This window comes from Chiloscyllium plagiosum, unplaced genomic scaffold (assembly GCF_037043375.1).
Source record: "Chiloscyllium plagiosum isolate Xiang-an unplaced genomic scaffold, Cpla_swu_hap1 HiC_scaffold_1, whole genome shotgun sequence".
NCBI lineage: Eukaryota > Metazoa > Chordata > Chondrichthyes > Orectolobiformes > Hemiscylliidae > Chiloscyllium > Chiloscyllium plagiosum.
The window spans coordinates 165462797-165482126 of NW_028270139.1; the positions used below are offsets into that span (position 1 = coordinate 165462797).

At 51.2% G+C, this 19330-nt stretch overlaps 1 protein-coding gene across 4 annotated transcripts in view; it reads left to right on the plus strand.

The window, feature by feature from the left end:
• The window catches only part of LOC122546768 (shootin-1-like), a 110748-nt gene extending 93865 nt beyond the window's left edge, over nucleotides 1-16883 (plus strand). For 2 of the 4 annotated variants that reach the window (XM_087996717.1, XM_087996867.1), the window contains 5 exons: nucleotides 1928-1992; nucleotides 3852-3952; nucleotides 11427-11489; nucleotides 11961-12102; nucleotides 16598-16883. In XM_087996717.1, coding sequence (XP_087852843.1) covers nucleotides 1928-1992; nucleotides 3852-3952; nucleotides 11427-11489; nucleotides 11961-12102; nucleotides 16598-16779 — 553 coding nt within the window. In that variant the 3' untranslated portion in view covers nucleotides 16780-16883. The remainder of the gene's footprint in view (nucleotides 1-1927; nucleotides 1993-3851; nucleotides 3953-11426; nucleotides 11490-11960; nucleotides 12103-16597) is intronic. The other 2 variants (XM_087996775.1, XM_087996831.1) reach the window with 2 other exon arrangements.
• Nucleotides 16884-19330: the final 2447 nt, after the last annotated feature.

A 19330-nucleotide genomic window follows, 5' to 3' on the forward strand; every position in this document is an offset into this window, starting at 1 on the left:
CCCTCTCTCTGCCCCTCCCCCCTCTCTCTCTCTCTCTCTCGCCCCACACACCCTCAGTCCCCCCCTCTCTCTGCCCCCCCCCATCTCTCTCTCTCTCTCTTGCCCCCACACACCCTCAGTCCCCCCCACTCTCTGCCCCTCCCTCTCTCTCTCTCTCTCGCCCCCACACACCCTCAGTCCCCCTTCTCTCTCTGCCCCTCTCTCTCTCTCTCTCTCTCTCTTGCCCCCACACACCCTCGGTCCCCCCCTCTCTCTGCCCCTCCCCCTCTCTCTCTCTCTCTCTCTCTCGCCCCCACACACCCTCAGTCCCCCCCTCTCTCTGCCCCTCTCTCTCTCTTGCCCCCACACACCCTCAGTCCCCCTTCTCTCTCTCTCTCTTGCCCCCACACACCCTCAGTCCCCCTTTCTCTGCCCCTCTCTCTCTCTCTTGCCCCCACACACCCTCAGTCCCCCCCTCTCTCTCTCCCTCTCTCTCTCTCTCTCGCCCCCAAACACCCTCAGTCCCCCCCTCTCTCTCCCCCTCTTTCTCTCTCTCTCTCTCTCTCTTGCCCCCCCACACACCCTCAGTCCCCTCCTCTCTCTGCCCCTCTCTCTCTCTTGCCCCCATACACCCTCAGTCCCCCCCTCTCTCTCTCTCTCTCTCTCTCTCTTGCCCCCACACACCCTCGGTCCCCCCCTCTCTCTCCCCCCCTCTCTCTCTCTCTCTCACCCCCACACACCCTCAGTCCCCCCCTCTCTCTCCCCCCCTCTCTCCCCCTCTCTCTCTCTTTCTCGCCCCCACACACCCTCGGTCCCCCCTCTCTCTGCCCCTCTCTCTCTCTCTCTCTCTTGACCCCACACACCCTCAGTCCCCCTTATCTCTCTCCCCCCTCTCTCTGCCCCTCTCTCTCTTGCCCCCACACACCCTCAGTCCCCCTTCTCTCTCTCCCCCCCTCTCTCTCCCCCTCTCTCTCTCTCTCTCGCCCCCACACACCCTCGGTCCCCCCCCTCTCTCTGCCTCTCTCTCTCTCTCTCTCTCTCTTGCCCCCACACACCCTCAGTCCCCACCCCTCTCTCTTGCCCCCACACACCCTCAGTCCCCCCTCTCTTTCTCTCTCTCTCTTGCCCCCACACACCCTCAGTCCTCCCTCCCTCTCTCTCTCTCTCTCGCCCCCACACACCCTCAGTCCCCCTCTCCCTCTCTCTCTCTCTCTCTCGCCCCCACACACCCTCAGTCCCCCCCCCTCTCTGCCCCACTCTCTCCCTCTCTCTCTCTCTCTCTCGCCCCCACACACCCTCAGTCCCCCCTCTCTTTCTCTCTCTCTCTTGCCCCCACACACCCTCAGTCCTCCCTCCCTCTCTCTCTCTCTCTCGCCCCCACACACCCTCAGTCCCCCTCTCCCTCTCTCTCTCTCTCTCTCGCCCCCACACACCCTCAGTCCCCCCCCCTCTCTGCCTCACTCTCTCCCTCTCTCTCTCTCTCTCTCTCTCGCCCCCACACACCCTCAGTCCTCCCTCCCTCTCTCTCTCTCTCTCTCTTGCCCCCACACACCCTCAGTCCTCCCTCCCTCTCTCTCTCTCTCTCGCCCCCACACACCCTCAGTCCCCCTCTCCCTCTCTCTCTCTCTCTCTCGCCCCCACACACCCTCAGTCCCCCCCCTCTCTGCCCCACTCTCTCCCTCTCTCTCTCTCTCTCTCTCTCGCCCCCACACACCCTCAGTCCCCCTTCTCTCTCTCGCTTCTTCCCACCCTCCCGCTCCTCCCCACTGTTTCCCGGGTTGTGGGAGGTGACCTTTGACCTTCCTCATGGTGATGTTGCCTACCCTCGGCCTGCCTCCTGCTCCAGTTTTGTTCCTCAGGGGAGGCTGCCGTTGGCTGGGTTTTTTGGTGATGTGTCTGTCCTCCTGATGAGAGTGTCTCTCCCCCTTCCCCACCCCCCACCCCACAGCCCCTTGGCCGAGTTATTGAAGAGAAGGCAAAAGAATCGAGCAGGGGATGGGCCGTATAACCAAGGTCAGTGAATCCAATGTCACCGAGGCAGGTAATTCCCCGGGTTTGGCAGGGGTGGGTGGGGTGGGTGGGGTTGCGGGTTGGATGCAGATTCCCCCCAATACAACTTGGTGGGCATTTTATCATCTGGATGATGAACGCAATGGATCGGGGACCCTATTGATCTTGAGGGAGGAGGGGGATGTCAGGGTGTGCTCTCTGGATTCTCATTGATCCTGGAACAATAATCCGTGGGGCCTGAGTTTGGATTGAGTATCGCTCGGTCAAACCATGGGAAATATGGAGGCATCTAACTAAGAACCTCAACACCTACCAGCCATTCCAGGCCATATCTGCGGCAGCAAGAAGTCTCAGGTACAGAACAACAATCTGCGTTTATCTAGCCACCTTGAATGGAACCTTGGCCAAAAACTGAGAGATCGTTCCCACCCTGTCATCTCACTGTCGCCGTTAACAGAATGGTCATGCACATGCAAACAGTCAAACAACGAACAAAGACCCGCATCTGCCTCCTCAGTAAATGGTCCAAAATACCTCATGGGGTCACAGGTCAATGCTGTAAGGCTCTCTGATGCTGTCAACTACACCCCAGCGCGATTCCAATCTCCCTGCTCCAAATATCCCCAACTGCAACTCGACTCAACAATCGTCAAGGGCTATATTGATGGACCTGGCTCTCCTGGTCCCCAGGATATCCCCCCCAGGAGGGTCAATGCATTGAGAAGCCACTGTGGACCCCACTGCCCATGTGCCTGGCTCTGATCTCCTGTGGCAACCCTGAGCTCTTCTCAACCCTTTCTGGATTGGTCAAGACCACCCAACATCAGTGAGCTCACCAAGTCCATCCAGGCTGCAGTTAGGGGTCATTCCAAACGCTGACCCACGCTGTTCAGGAACACCCAGACAGGAAGCTGGGCATAAAGAACTCCCTCTAACCAGTGACCGGGCTATCGCTTGGCTATCTGTGACAGGGCACATGGTAAAGAGAAAGAACATTGAGCCATCCATGATCAAGTGCTTCACGAAACAGATTACAGCATCAAATCTCATCAGGAGATCCTCGGGGCAGGTGACCCGGTCCATGGGATTTTCCGGGAACATGGTAGAGGTGGGGTGGGGAGGTTGGCCTGGCATGGGGGTTCCTGTCACAACTCACAGTCTAAACCTGTACAACACACAAGGTCCCACTGCAGAATCTCCAGCCTCCCAGCCCTTGCTGACACTCTGGGCCAGTACTGAAGGTGTGCTGCACTGTTAGAGGCACCACCTTGGAATGAGACATTAATCTGAGTCTCCATGTACCCCCTGAGGCAAGCATTAAATATTCCTTGACATCATTCCAAGGAAGAACAGGGACATTATCCTTGGTGTCCTGGCTCATGCTAAAAGGAAAACTGGTGATCTGGCCCATTAGGGCTTTGTCATTTGTGGGATCTTGCTGTGCACACTTTAGCTGCCATGTTACCTGCAGCACAATGATGACTCCTGCTCACAAACGCTCAGGAGCTGGAAAAGCAGTGGGACAACCTAGGGTCTTGATAAGCGCTATTTAAATTCACGGAATATCTTGGGTCGATATAATACAACCCACGTTCAGCCATTAATTCACCAACGTGCCCAACTCTTGTCCCTTCAGTAGTGCTGATGAAAGGTGTGTTTTGTCAGAGCTTAGCATCGGCACAATTTATAAGAAAGCCAACACTTATATCATGAGAGGAGTGTGCTGATTGGTAGATGTGCTTCCACTGAGAGTGCGCCAGTTATTCAGATCGACACTTAACATCCACACATGGTTTAAAATTTCAATCAGGGTGACTCTGATAAGTCAAAGCATTACCCTGGTCTCTTCTCACTCTTTCTAGACTCAGTCAATCTCAATGATCTCAAGGTGAAAGCTGTCAATGAGATGATGGACAGGATTAAACGTGGCGTTGTCCTGAAACCCACCAAAAGGAAGCTGGAGGTACGATAGCGCAAAGTTGAAGCCGTGAATCGTACGGCCATGTTTATTCAGGCCTCTTTGAAATTAGCCCCCATGTGCCAACCCTCGCCATAACCCCACAAACTGAACGTCTTGGAGAACACAAAACAAATACCAAACAACACCCATCAAGACTGTGCGAACATGTGATGCTTTTCTAAACCATTCACTTCCACACTGTCCATACCCCTCTATTCCCTGCCTGTCAAAATGCCCCTTAACTGTTGCGAGTGTATCTGCTTCTAACACATTCCAAGCACTTACCACCCTCTGTGTAAAACAAAACCTGCCTCTCACATCTTCCTTAAACTTACCCCTTTTACTTTAAACCTACATCCCCGAGTAATTTCCACCCTGGGACAAAGACGATCCATTCTATCCATGCCTCTCATAATTTTGTAAACACCTATCAGGCCGCCCCTCATCCTTCTAAACAAGATAGAGTTTGTCCAATCTCTCCTCGAGGCTAATACCCTCAGAACCAGGCAGCACCCTGGTACATGAGTTACATTCGCGATTTTCCAAACTAGCGGAACTTTGCCTGAATCTGGGGAAGTTTGGAGAAATGAAACCAACATATCAACAAACTCACCAGACCCTTGCTTTAAGAGGGTGGGATTGTAGCCCATTAGGATTCTGGCTCTTGTCAGCGCACAGCTCCAACAATTCACTCAGCACCACTTCCCTGGTGATTGGGGTTTTGTTTCATCCCTTCCTGATTTCCCTTATTGCTGTTCTGGGAAGTAACTTGTATCCTTTATAGTGAACTCCTGATTGAAATTCCCCTCCAAGCCAGTCACCATCCTGGCTTGGAAATATATTGTTGTTCCTTCAGTATCGCTGGGTCAGAATCCTGGAATTCCCTCACCAAGGGCATTGTGGGTGCTTTTCCAGCACCACACTTTTCGACTCTGACTCTCCAGCATCTGCAGTCCTCACTTTCTGCTGGCATCGTGGGTCTACCTATTACCCAAAGGTCTGCTTCCACCCTCCTAAACCCTAATGATTACAGGTTCAGCCTGCTCAACTACTCCTCTTAAGACAACCCCTTCATCCCTGGAAACTTCTATCAACTGCTTCCAAGGTAAATGTATCACTCTGTCGAAAAGGACATCAGCACTGTACACAGCAACTTGGTCACAGCAGTCTGACCAATGCCCTGCAAGATTTCCCAATTTTTATTCTCAAGTGTGGCAATAAAGGCCAACATTCCACAGAATCCTGCTTTTACAGGATCTCTGCAATCTGTAAGCAAGCCATTCAGCCCACTGAGTCCACACTGACCCTCCGAAGATTGTCCCACCCACTTACCCGACCCCTGTAACCCCACATTTCCCATGACTTAGCCAGCACATCCCTGGACACTACGGGACAATTCAGCATGGCTAATCCACCCTAACCTGCACATCTTTGGACTGTGGGAGGAAACCGGAGCACCCGGAGGAAACCCACGCAGACACGGGGAGAACGTGCAAACTCCACACAGACAGTCGCCCGAGGGGGTTCCATTTGCCCTCCCAATCACTTGCTGTACCTATATGCTAGCAGTTGGTGATTTATGTACTAGGACACCCGGATTCCATTGTACCACAGCATTCTGCATTTTCTCTCCAATTAAATAATCTTCTGGTCTTGTATTCTTCCAGCCCCACATTTTCCAACATTTTACTCCACCTGCCGATTCCTGCCCACTCCCTCAGCCTATGTTTATACCTTCACAATGTCTTTGTGTCCTCCTCACAGCTTGCTGTCATAACCATTTCTCCATCAGCAGCAAGTGTTTCTGTAAAACAGAGAAGATGGTAAAAGAGGGGGAGGTGTGGCATTGTTGGTCAAGGACAGTATTACAATTGTAGAAAGGATGTTTGGTAGTATGGGCTGAGGTTAGAAACAGTAAAGGAGAGGTTACCCTGTTGGGAGTTTTCTCTCAGCCTCCAAATAGTTCCAGAGATGTAGAGGAAAGGATAGCAAAGATGATTCTCGATAGGAGTGAGAGAGACAGGGTAGTTGTCATGGGGGACTTCAACTTTCCAAATATTGACTGGGAATACTATGGTACAAGTACTATAGATGGGTCAGTTTTTGTTCGGTGTGTGCAGGAGGGCTTCCTGACACAGTATGTAGACAGGCCAACAAGGGGCGAAGCCACATTAGATTTGGTACTGGGTAATGAGCCCGGCCAGGTGTTAGACTTGGAAGTAGGTGAGCACTTTGGTGATAGCGATCACAATTCTGTTATGTTTACTTTAGTGATGGAAAGGGATAGGTGTATATCACTGGGCAAGAGTTACAGCTGGGGGAAAGGCAATTACGATGCGATTAGGCAAGGTTTAGGAAGCATAGGATGGGGAAGGAAACTGCAGGGGATAGGCACATTAGAAATGTGGAGCTTATTCAAGGAAAAGCTCCTGCGTGTTCCTAAATAAGTATGTACCTGTCAGGCAGAGAGGAAGCTGTAGAGCGCGGGAACCGTGGTTTACGAAAGAAGTGGAATCTCTGGTCAAGAGGAAGAAGAAGGCTTATGTTAGGATGATTTGGAGATGCCGGTGTTGGACTGGGGTGTACAAAGTTAAAAATCACACAACACCAGGTTACAGTCCAACAGGTTTAATTGGAAGCACACTAGCTTTCGGAGCGACCCTATCACTATCACCTGATGAAGGAGCGACGCTCCGAAAGCTAGTGTGCTTCCAATTAAACCTGTTGGACTGTAACCTGGTGTTGTGTGATTTTTAACTATGTTAACATGAAATGTGAAGGCTCAGTTCGGGCGCTTAAGGGTTACAAGGTAGCCAGGAAAGACCTAAAGAGAGAGCTCAGAAGAGCCAGGAGGAGACATGAGAAGTTGTTGGCAGATGGGATCAGGGTAAACCCTAAGGCTTTCTACAGGTATTTAAGGAATAAAAGAATGACAAGAGTAAGATTAGGGCCAATCAAGGATAGTAGTGGGAAGTTGTGTGGGGAGTGCGAGGAGATAGGGGAAGCACTAAATAAATATTTTTCGACAGTGTTCACTCTAGAAAACGACAATGTTATCGAGGAGAATACTGAGATACAGGCTACTAGACTAGGTGGGATTGAGGGTCACAAGGAAGGGGTATTAGAAATCCTGCAGAGTGTGGAAATAGATAAGTCCCCTGGGCCGGATGGGATTTATCCTAGGATCCTCTGGGAAGCCAGGGAGGAGATTGCCGAGCCTTTGGCTTTGATCTTTAAATCGCCATTGTCTACAGGAACAGTGCCAGAAGACTGGACGATAGCAAATGCTGTTCCCCTGTTCAAGAAGGGGAGTAGAGACAACCCTGGTAATTATAGAGCAGTGAGCCTTACTTCAGTTGTTGGGTAAAGTGTTGGATAAGGTTATAAGAGATAGGATTTATAATCATCTAGAAAAGAATAATTTGATTAGGGATAGTCAGCATGGTTTTGTGAAGGGTAGGTCGTGCCTCACAAACCTTATTGAGTTCTTTGAGAAGGTGACCAAACAGGTAGATGAGAGTAAACCGGTTGATGTGGTGTATATGGATTTCAGCAAGGCGTTCGATAAGGTTCCCCACAGTAGGCTATTGTACAAAATGCGGAGGAATGGGAATGTGGGAGACATAGCAGTTTGGATCAGTAATTCGTTTGCTGAAAGAAGACAGAGGGTGGTGGTTGATGGGAAATGTTCATCCTGGAGTCCAGTTACCAGTGGTGTACTGCAAGGGTCGGTGTTGGGTCCACTGCTGTTCGTCATTTTTATAAACGACCTGGATGAGGGTGTAGAAGGGTGGGTTAGTAAATTTGCGGATGACACTAAGGTCGATGGAGTTGTGGATAGTGACGAAGGATGTTAAAGGTTACAGAGAGACATAGATAGGCTGCAGAGCTGGGCTGAGTGATGGCAAATGGAGTTTAATGTGGACAAGTGTGAGGTGATTTACTTTGGTCGGAGTAACCGGAATGCAAAGTACTGGGCTAATGGTAAGATTCTTGGTCGTGTAGATGAGCAGAGAGATCTCGGTGTCCAGGCGCACAGATCCTTGAAAGTTGCCACCCAGGTTGATAGGGCTGTTAAGAAGGCATACACTGTTTTAGCTTTTATTAATAGAGGGACCAAGTTCTGGAACCATGAGGTTATGCTACAGCTGTACAAAGCTCTGGTGCGGCCGCACTTGGAGTATTGTGTACAGTTCTGGTCACCGCATTATAAGAAGGATGTGGAAGCTTTGGAAAGGGTGCAGAGGAGATTTACTAGGATGTTGCCTGGTATGGAGGGGAGGTCTTACGAGGAAAGGCTGAGGGGCTTGAGGCTGTTCTCGTTAGAGAGAAGAAGGTTGTGAGGTGACTTAATAGAGACATATAAGATAATCAGAGGGTTAGATAGGGTGGACAGGGAGAACCTTTTTCCAAGTATAGTGATGGCGAGCACGAGGGGGCATAGCTTTAAATTGAGGGGTGGTAGGTATAGGACAGATGTCAGAAGTAGTTTCTTTACTCAGAGAGTAGTAAGGGTATGGAATGCTTTGCCTGCAACAGTAGTAGATTTACCAAGTTTAAGTGCATTTAAGTCGTCATTGGACAGGCATATGGACTTACATGGAATAGTGTAGGTGGGATGGGCTTCAGAATAGTATGACAGGGCGGTGCAACATCAAGGGCCGAAGGGCCTGTACTGCGCTGTAATGTTCTATGTTAAGTGCGGCTCTGTCTTTTCATCTAAGCTCGAAATTATGCATTCCATGACATGCACTCACTGTTAAAATGGAGGCAAAGCAGCTGCCAGTATGTGCAGAGGAAGCTCCCAAACAACACCATGCAGCTGATGACCTGCAATGGGACAAGTGGAATCATAGAAACAGGAGTAGGCCATTCAGCCCCTCGAGTCTGTTCTACCATTCAATAGGATCATGACCAATCTGTGGCCTAACTCCATATGCCTGCCTCGGGCCATATCCCTTGATTACCCATACTTAATAAAAACTTGTCAATCTCACATTTAACTTTAACCAACTGAATTAGCATTGTTGGAGGAAGAGAGTTCCAAACCTTACTACTCTTTGCGTATCAGATTACTTTCGAACATCTCTCTTGAATGACCTGGCTTTAATTCTCAGACTATGAGGAGAAAGTGAGTCTGCAGATGCTGGAGATCAAAGTTGAAACTTTATTGCTGGAACAGCACAGCAGGTCAGGCAGCATCCAGGGAACAGGAGATTCGACGTTTCGGGCACAGGCCCTTCTTCAGGAATGAGCAGAGAGTGTTCAGCAGGAGAAGATAAAAGGTAGGGAGGAGGGACTTGGAGGAGGGGAGTTGGAAATGTGATAGGTGGAAAGAGGTCAAGGTGAGGGTGATAGGTCGGAGTAGGGTGGAGGCGGAGAGGTCAAGAAGAAGACTGCAGGTCAGGAAGGCGGTGCCGGGCTGGAAGGATCCGGCTGAGACAAGGTGGGGGGAGGGGGGATGAAGAAACTGGTGAAGTCCAAGTTCATCCCCTGCGGTTGGAGGGTTCCCAGTCGGAAGATAAGACGCTCCTCCTCCGACCGTCGGGTTGTTGTGGTTTGGCGGTGGATGAGTCCAATGACCTGCATATCCTCGGTGGAGTGGGAGGGGGAGTTGAAATGCTGTGCCACAGGTTGGTTGGGTTGGTTCGTCCGGGTGGCCCAGAGGTGCTCCCAGAGGGCCACCCGGACGAACCAACCCAACCAACCTGTGGCACAGCATTTCAACTCCCCCTCCCACTCCACCGAGGATATGCAGGTCATTGGACTCATCCACCGCCAAACCACAACAACCCGACGGTCGGAGGAGGAGCGTCTTATCTTCCGACTGGGAACCCTCCAACCGCAGGGGATGAACTTGGACTTCACCAGTTTCTTCATCCCCCCTCCCCCCACCTTGTCTCAGCCGGATCCTTCCAGCCCGGCACCGCCTTCCTGACCTGCAGTCTTCTTCTTGACCTCTCCGCCTCCACCCTACTCCGACCTATCACCCTCACCTTGACCTCTTTCCACCTATCACATTTCCAACTCCCCTCCTCCAAGTCCCTCCTCCCTACCTTTTATCTTCTCCTGCTGAACACTCTCTGCTCATTCCTGAAGAAGGGCCTGTGCCCGAAACGTCGAATCTCCTGTTCCCTGGATGCTGCCTGACCTGCTGTGCTGTTCCAGCAATAAAGTTTCAACTTCTCAGACTATGCCCCTGGACCGAGAAGCTTCAACCAGTGGAAATAGTTTTATCTTTATCTACCCTGACCTTCCCTGTTAATATCCTGAAGACCTTGATTAGATACCCCCTGAACCTTCTAAATTCTAGAGAATCAAGGCTTGATTTGTCTAATCTCTGTCCACAACTGAACCCTGATGTCCAGGTAACATTCTTGTAAACCTGCATTGAACTCCCTCCAAAGCCACCCTTCCTAAGGTGTGATGCTGAGGTCTGCTCACAGTACTCTAAGTTGGGTCTACCTAGGGTTTTGTACAACTGCAGCATAACATCTGCATTGCTATGCTGCGGTTCTTTAGATATGAAGGCCAGCATTCCATTAGCCTTCTTAGAGACATGGAGTCATAGAGATGTACAGCATAGAAACAGTCCCTTCAGTCCAACCCGTCCATGCCGACCAGATATCCCAACCCAATCTAGTCCCACCTGCCAGCACCCGGTTCATATCCCTCCAAACCCTTCCTATTCATATACCCATCCAAATGCCTCTTAAATGTTGCAATTGTACCAGCCTCCACCACATCCTCTGGCAGCTCATTCCACAACATGCATCACAGGGCGGCACGGTGGTACAGTGATTAGCATTGCTGCCTCACAGTACCAGAGACCCGGGTTCAATTCCAGCCTTGGGTGACTGTCTGTGTGGAGTTTGCACATTCTCCCTGTGTCTGCGTGGGTTTCCTCCGGGAACTCCGGTTTCCTCCTGCAGTCCAAAGATGTGCAGGCCTGGTGAATTGGCCGTGCTAAATTGTCTACAGTGCTAGGGATGTGTAGCTTAGGTGCATTAGTCAGGGAAAATGTAGAGTAATGGGGATTGGGTCTGGTTGGGATTCTCTTCGGAGGGTCAGTGTGGATGTGTTGGGCCGAAGGGCCTGTTTCCACACTGTAGGGACTCGAAGACCCTCTGTGTGAACCTTCTGACTAAGTGGTGAGAGTGCAAGTCTCAAACACAATCGGCACAGAATTTCAAATTGCTTGATAACAAACTGGTTAAAACAAAATGACTTGACAAAAATAGTATCAGAAACTGCTGTAAAAACCCATCTAATGCAACAATATCCTTTAGGGAGGGAAACCTGCTGTGTTGTTTTTACCTCGTCTGGCCAACACATGAATTCAGACCCCCAGTCACTGATCCTTAACAGCCCTCTGAGGTTTCACTGTATCTTCTCAGGGAGCCTGGGTAATGGATGACAGCAACACCCATGTCCCGAGAAGGAATATTAAAATTTAACTGCATGTTCCTCTCCACAGCTCCTGGATCCGAAACCCAGTGGGGATGAAGGCAGTGCAGTACACGCACTGAAAGGGATACTGGTAGGTAAGGAACCTGCCCCTGACAGCAGGTCATAGGTTAAAGCTCAGGCAACATCAACGCTGACTGGCAGCGTCCAGGTCACAGGGAAAGGGGTCCGGAGCTTTGGTAGGAAGGGAGCCTGGACCTGAGGAATGTTAAATCACTCAGTCCAGACTGGGAACTGGGAAACTCCCACTGACTTAGTCCGAATGTTGTCCCCCGAAGCTGGAAAGAGGTTGGAGGAGAATGGAGTGGTCAAAGGCTGTGAACAGGTAGAGAAGGACGAGGAGTCACATGGGAGGCCATTTGTAACATTGCTCAGAGCCTTTTCAGTCCTGAGGAAGAAATAGAAACCTGAAAGGACGGGTACTAATGTTCAATTCTGGGGAAGGATGGGAACTGATGTTGCTGAGTGGCAGTATTCTCATTCGTCATGACGATAGGGCATGCTTTGCTCGTGTGGATAACCCAAGTGTAAATCCCATTTGAAGGATTCAATGACAAACAGAAAGGTCCGGCAACCCAGTTGGAAAAGCGAGAAGAAACAGAGTGAGCTGGAAGCTGTCCTGCTGAGGAGGAGGAAGGTAACAGATGCCAAAAAAGATTCCGGAAAAAGAGACATGGAAAATCCAGGTATGGGTTACAGAGACCAGGTGGAAGGAATAGTGAACTGGGAAGGGAGGGAGAGCCGGAGCAGGGGGAGAAACAGAGAGATGTGCAGTGGGGAGACAAGTTCAAGTTATGTATTTGATGATGCAACAAGTTAAATTGAAAGTAAGTTACAGCAGATGTACACAGCAAAAAAACTACAGCAAGCCAGCAGGTACACTATTTACAAATTTCTTTCCAAAACCCTTCCCTTTTTCTTCAGGAGAGTGCATCCTCTATAATTTGCAAACACAAGTTACCACAGTTACCCTTTCAGTATGGTCAACAAAAAGAATTATCATTCATTCATGAGACAATGTGTTCGTTCAGGCCAGTCCCACTTCCATCAGTTTCCACATATGCATCGCACACATATTTAACACATGTAGGTCTTCTAACAGTAGAAGACCTATCTGGCTCGCTATCTGGTACCTACTTATTACTAGGTGAAAATGAGGACTGCAAATGCTGGAGATCAGAGTCGAGAGTGTGGCACTGGAAAAGCACAGCAGGTCAGGCAGCATCCGAGGAGCAGGAGAATCGACGTTTCAGGCAAAAGCCCTTACTGATGATTCTCCTGCTCCTTGGACGCTGCCTGATACACCTACTTATTACCAGGCTGATGTTTCTTCTCCAGAGTGTCATTCCACAATGAGTTGTGTTGCTGTGGTAACAGTTGTTGCTGAGTTGTTTCTGTTGTTGGGAACCAGTGGATCTTTGTGACAGATAGTGGCTGTAGTCTCAGTGCAGATAGTGAATTCACATCTTCTCAATCAGCTAGGTGCAGTGAAGTCACCATTCCTCTGAGTGTGTAAATGTTTACAGTTGTGACAATATATCTGGTCATTCACATTTACCATGTACAATTGAGGTGAAAACGGCTCTGTTTCGGTCCCATTGTTGCCATTTGGGTTGACTGCTGAGAAAGTGGAATGTTTGCATTCTTGACTGGTTTTTAGCTCTGGCGAAGATTTAGTGAAATTTGGCTTTTTCACACTGCGAGGAGAAAGTGAGGCCTGCAGATGCTGGAGATCAGAGCTGATAATGTGTTGCTGGAAAAGCGCAGCAGGTCAGGCAGCATCCAAGGGGCAGGAGAATCGAGGTTTCGGGCATGATTCCTGAAGAAGGGCTCATGCCCGAAACGTTGATTCTCCTGCTCCTCGGATGCTGCCTGACCTGCTGCGCTTTTCCAGCAACACGTTTTCAGCTTTTTCACACTGCACCTTGATTTAGTAACTCCTGTCACTACTTTAGTGGCTGTTTTTCACTATTGGAAGAGACTTCTTGCTGTGGAGTGACTGGATGAGGTGTATATCTTCATTCAAGTATTGTCGTCATTAGCAACTATCTCGCCTGCTTGGATTGGTACTCATTACAAGCACAGCGCTTAATCCCACACCTTCACCTCATTGCTCAGGTTTTGCCAGTAGAGGACTTTTCTTCCTTTCCTCAGTGGGGACTAAATGAGGCAGACTTGATTAGGGAGATTAAGGTGAAGGAATGCCTCAGGAGCAGTTAGAGAGGGAGAAGCTGAACTCAGTTGTAATGGTGTTACAATTTAATAAAGGTCCTTACTGAGACATAATGGAAGAGCTGGCCAGCGGAGATTGGGAGAGAAGCCGAGCCAGGAAGATGGTGGAGCAGGGATTTCTGGGGGCAATTCGGGGAGACACAGCAGAAATTCATCCCAAGGAAGAGGAAACACACCCTAAGGGGTGGATGAGACAACCATGGCTGACATGATTTAGCGATGCCGGTGTTGGACTGGATTGTACAAAGTTAAAAGTCACACAACACCAGGTTAGAGTCCAACAGGTTTATTTGGAAGCACTAGCTTTCGGAGCGACGCTCCTTCATCAGGTGGTTGTGGAGGACACAATTGTAAGACACAGAATTTATAGCGCTCCGAAAGCTAGTGTGCTTCCAATTAAACCTGTTGGACTATAACCTGGCTGACAAGGGAAGTCAGAGACAGCATAAAAACAAAAGAGGAAAGTACACAATGCGGTGAAGGTTAGTAGGAAGCCAGAGGATCAGGAAGCCTTTACAAACCATCAGGGGATAACGAGAAAAGCAATAAATGGCAAGAAGGTAAAATAAGAGGGAATGCAAATTAATACAAATGGTTGCAAATGGTTTTTATTCAGGTGGGGTCTAGATTAGAGTGGTGCTGGAAAAGCACAGCAGTTCAGGCAGCATCCGAGGAGCAGGAAAATCGATGTTTTGGGCAAAAGCCCTTCATCAGGAATAGAGGCAGAGTGCCTGAAGGGTGGAGAGATAAATGAGAGGAGGGTGGGGGTGGGGAGAAAGTAGCATAGAATACAATAGGTGAGTGGGGGTGGGGATGAAGGTGATAGGTCAGAGAGGAGAGGGTGGAGTGAATAGGTGGAAAATAAGATAGGCAGGTAGCACAAGTCATGGGGACAGTGCTGAGCTGGAAGTTTGGAACTGGGGTGAGGTGGGGGAAGGGGAAATGAGGAAACTGGTGAAGTCCAGTGGCACAGTGGTTAGCACTGCTGCCTCACAGCGCCAGAGACCCGGGTTCAATTCCCGCCTCAGGCGACTGACTGTGTGGAGTTTGCACATTCTCCCCTTGTCTGCGTGGGTTTCCTCCGGGTGCTCCGGTTTCCTCCCGCAATCCAAAGATGTGCAGGCCAGGTGAATTGGCCATGCTAAATTGCCCGTAGTGTTAGGTAAGGGGTCAATGTAGGGGTATGGGTAGATTGCGCTTCGGTGGGGCGGTGTGGACTTGTTGGGCTGAAGGGCCTGTTTCCACACTGTAAGTAATCTAATCCACATTGATGCCCTGGGGTTGAAGTGTTCTGAGGCGGAAGGTGAGGCATAAACTGAGAGGCAAGAGTGGACATTAGACCACTGTAAAATGTGGTTGGAGAAGTAGGAATGGGGTAAACAGGAATGGTGGAGGAATTGAATTGGTACTTTTTAAAATTCATTCATGGAACATGGGTATCACTGGCTGGGCCTTGTATTTATTGCCCGTCCCTAGTTGCCGCTTGAGGTGAGGTTGAGCTGCCTTCTTAAACTGCTGCAGTCCATGTACTGTGGGACAACCCACAATGCCCTCAGGGAGGTCATTGCAGGATTTTGACCCAGCGATAGAGAGGGAACAGCTCCCTGCCTATTCATGTATCTGTCAAGGTGTCTCTTAAAAGTTGTCATTATTTCTGCTTCCACCACCTCCCCTGGCAGTGCATTCCAGGCACTTACCAGCCTCTGTGTAAAAAACTTGCCTCTCACATCTCCTTTAAATGTTCCCCCCTTTTACTTTAAACCTATGTGCCCTAGCAATTGTCATTTCTACCCTGGGAAATAGACTCTGACTATCCATTCTATCTGCACTTCTCACAATTTTGTAAACTATCACATTTGGATAGTGTCACTGCAGTCCTCAGGACTGGCCACTTTTCCCAGCATTCAGTCTGGCAGGTCACACACACACACAGAGTGTGAGGTGTGGAGACAGAGGACAGAGGGCACTGAAGGTACACTGGGGGAAGAGGGACAGTATCTACACTGAGGCAGTGGGGTCAGTGAGGAACATTGCTGCCTGGAAATGGTAATATTAGTGGTGGCTCAGTGGTTAGCACTGTTGTCTCACCAGCACTAGGGACCCAGGGTTAGATTACAGCCCTGAGCGACTTTTTGTGTTGAGTTTGCACATTCTCCCTGTGTCTGTGTGGGTTTCCTCTGGCTGCTCTGGTTTCTTCCCACAGTCCAAAGATGTGCAGGTCAGGTGGTTAAAAACAAGGAGTGCAGATGCTGGAAACCAGATTCTAGATTAGAGTGGTGCTGGAAAAGCACAGCAGTTCAAGCAGCATCCGAGGAGCAGGAAAATCAACGTTTCGGGCAAAAGCCCTTCATCAGGAATAGAGGCAGGGTGCCTGCAGAGTGGAGAGATAAATGAGAGGAGGGTGGGGGTGGGGAGAAGGTAGCAAAGAGTAAAATAGGTGAATGGAGGTGATAGGTCAGAGAGGAGGGTGAGGGAAGGTAGCAAAGAGTACAATAGGAGAATGGGGGTGGGGATGGAGGTGATAGGTCAAAGGGGATGGCGGAGTGGATAGGTGGAAAGGAAGATAGGCAGGTAGTACAAGTTAATGAGGAAACTGGTGAAGTCCACATTGATGCCCTGGGGTTGAAGGTTAGGTGGATCAGTCATGCTAAATTGCTCATGGTGTTCAGGGGTGTGTAGGTTAGGTGCATTGGCCAGGGGTAAATGTAATGGGGTAGGGGATTGGGTCAGGGTGGGTTACTCTTCGGAGGGTTGGTGTGGACTTGTTGGGCCGAAGGGCCTGTTTCCAGACTGTAGGGAATCTATGAGGTCGAGGCAGAATGGCTTATGGGGGAAGGGAATGAGTTAGAAAATGAGGGGAGAGTGTGACAGAGTTCGAGGGAATGGGGGAACAGGGAGAGGGGGAGGTCGAGACAGAGAGGCTGTGAAATGTTGGCCCCTGTTCCGCAGCAGCAGCACCTCCCACTGGCCGAAGTGAAGGGATCAGCCCCAGGTTACTCCCAGCCTCCAGCACAGAGCCAGCGAAGGGGCTGAAGAGAGGTGTGTCGGTGCAACAGAGCCGGAGGATTTCCGATATCACAGCCCAGAACAGGAGGAGCACAGAGCGGCCGGAGAAGCTAGCAGAACCGTGAGGGACTCAGATCCCCAGCACAGCCTCAGTGGCTCAGCCAATCCATCACCCCCCCCCCCCCCCTTCCTCTCTCTCGTGTAATGCAGAATAAAGTAGCTATCACTGGAATAAAGTGTATAACAGTGTGTTACATCAGCCTTCAGAGAGACGGAATGAACCAGTGCGCTCCTGCTCTCAGTGTAAGAGCCAATTACTGCAACTGCTGGAACCTGAACTAAAAACAACACACACACACACACCCATCCATACACCCCCCCACACACCCCCATCCATACACCCCCCCACACCCCCCCATCCACACACCCCCCACCCCCTCCCCAAGCCTGAGTGAGTGAGTGAGTAAGCTGGCGCTGAGCTTTGATCTCTTTATTACACAGCACCTCTGCAGCTTTGAGCTGTCGGTGAGTAGCTGGCGGGGCTGTGGGTAATGAACGCCTTTAAGTGTCCCAGTGGGAACAGCAGCCTGCCTGACTGGGACATGACCTTTACATTGGCAGCTCACTGTCAGCCCTGAGCCAGGAACTGGGCTAACCGCAGCGGGAGCTGACCTCCCAGCACCAGGTGGGAGCCGGCTCTTAGAGCAGCCGCATACCGTCAGAGCTCGGAATACCCACCCCCTCTCTCTGTCCCCAGTCTCTCCCTCGCTCTGTCCCAGTCTCTCCCTCTCTCTGTCCCCCAGTCTCCCCCTCTCTCTGTCCCCCAGTCTCTCCCCCTCTCTGTCCCAGTCTCTCCCTTCTCTGTCCCCCAGTCTCTCCCTCTCTCAGTCCCCCAGTCTCTCCCCCTCTCTCTGTCCCCCAGTCTCCCCCTCTCTCTGTCCCCCAGTCTCTCCCTCTCTCAGTCTCCCAGTCTCTCCCTCTCTCTGTCCCAGTCTCTCCCTCTCTGTCTCCAGTCTCTCCCTCTCTCTGTCCCCCAGTCTCTCCCTCTCTCTGTCCCAGTCTCTCCCTCTCTCTGTCCTCAGTCACTCTCTCTGTCCCAGTCTCTCCCTCGCTCTGTCCTCAGTCACTCTCTCTCTGTCCTCAGTCACTCTCTCTCTGTCCCCCAGTCTCTCCCTCTCTCTGTCCCCCAGTCTCTCCCTCTCTCTGTCCCCCAGTCTCCCCCTCTCTCTGTCCCCCAGTCTCTCCCCCTCTCTGTCCCAGTCTCTCCCTTCTCTGTCCCAGTCTCTCCCTTCTCTGTCCCCCAGTCTCTCCCTCTCTCAGTCCCCCAGTCTCTCCCCCTCTCTCTGTCCCCCAGTCTCCCCCTCTCTCTGTCCCCCAGTCTCTCCCTCTCTCTGTCCCCCAGTCTCTCCCTCTCTCTGTCCCCCAGTCTCCCCCTCTCTCTGTCCCCCAGTCTCTCCCTCTCTCAGTCTCCCAGTCTCTCCCTCTCTCTGTCCCAGTCTCTCCCTCTCTCTGTCTCCAGTCTCTCCCTCTCTCTGTCCCCCAGTCACTGTCTCTCTGTCCCCCAGTCTTTCCCTCTCTCTGTCCCAGTCTCTCCCTCGCTCTGTCCTCAGTCACTCTCTCTCTGTCCTCAGTCACTCTCTCTCTGTCCCCCAGTCTCTCCCTCTCTCTAAGGTAAAAACAATGACTGCAGATGCTGGAAACCAGATTCTGGATCAGTGGTGCTGGAAGAGCACAGCAATTCAGGCAGCATCCGAGGACAGGCAAAATCGACGTTTCGGGCAAAAGCCCTTCATCAGCAAATGTCTTTCCCTCTCTCTGTCCCAGTCTCTCCCTCTCTCTGTCCTCAGTCACTCTCTCTGTCCTCCAGTCTCTCCCTCGCTCTGTCCTCAGTCACTCTCTCTCTGTCCCCCAGTCTCTCCCTTGCTCTGTCCTCAGTCACTCTCTCTCTGTCCCCCAGTCTCTCCCTCTCTCTGTCCTCAGTCACTCTCTCTCTGTCCTCAGTCACTCTCTCTGTCCTCCAGTCTCTCCCTCGCTCTGTCCTCAGTCACTCTCTCTGTCCTCCAGTCTCTCCCTCGCTCTGTCCTCAGTCACTCTCTCTGTCCCCCAGTCTCTCCCTCTCTCTCTGTCCCCCAGTTTCTCCCTCTCTCTGTCCCCCAGTCTCTCCCTCTCTCTGTCCCAGTCTCTCCCTTGCTCTGTCCCCCAGTCTCTCCCTCTCTCTCTGTCCCCCAGTCTCTCCCTCTCTCTGTCCCCCAGTCTCTCCCTCTCTCTGTCCCCCAGTCTCTCCCTCGCTCTGTCCCCCAGTCTCTCCCTCTCTCTCTGTCCCCCAGTCTCTCCCTCTCTCTCTGTCCCCCAGTCTCTCCCTCTCTCTGTCCCAGTCTCTCCCTCGCTCTGTCCCCCAGTCTCTCCCTCGCTCTGTCCCCCAGTCTCTCCCTCTCTCTCTGTCCCCCAGTCTCTCCCTCTCTCTGTCCCCCAGTCTTTCCCTCTCTCTGTCCCAGTCTCTCCCTCTCTCCGTCCCACAGTCTCTCCCTCTCTCTGTTCCCAGTCTCTCCCTCTCTGTTAGGTAAAAACAATGACTGCAGATGCTGGAAACCAGATTCTGGATCAGTGGTGCTGGAAGAGCACAGCAGGTCAGGCAGCATCCGAGGAGCAGTAAAATCGACGTTTCGGGCAAAAGCC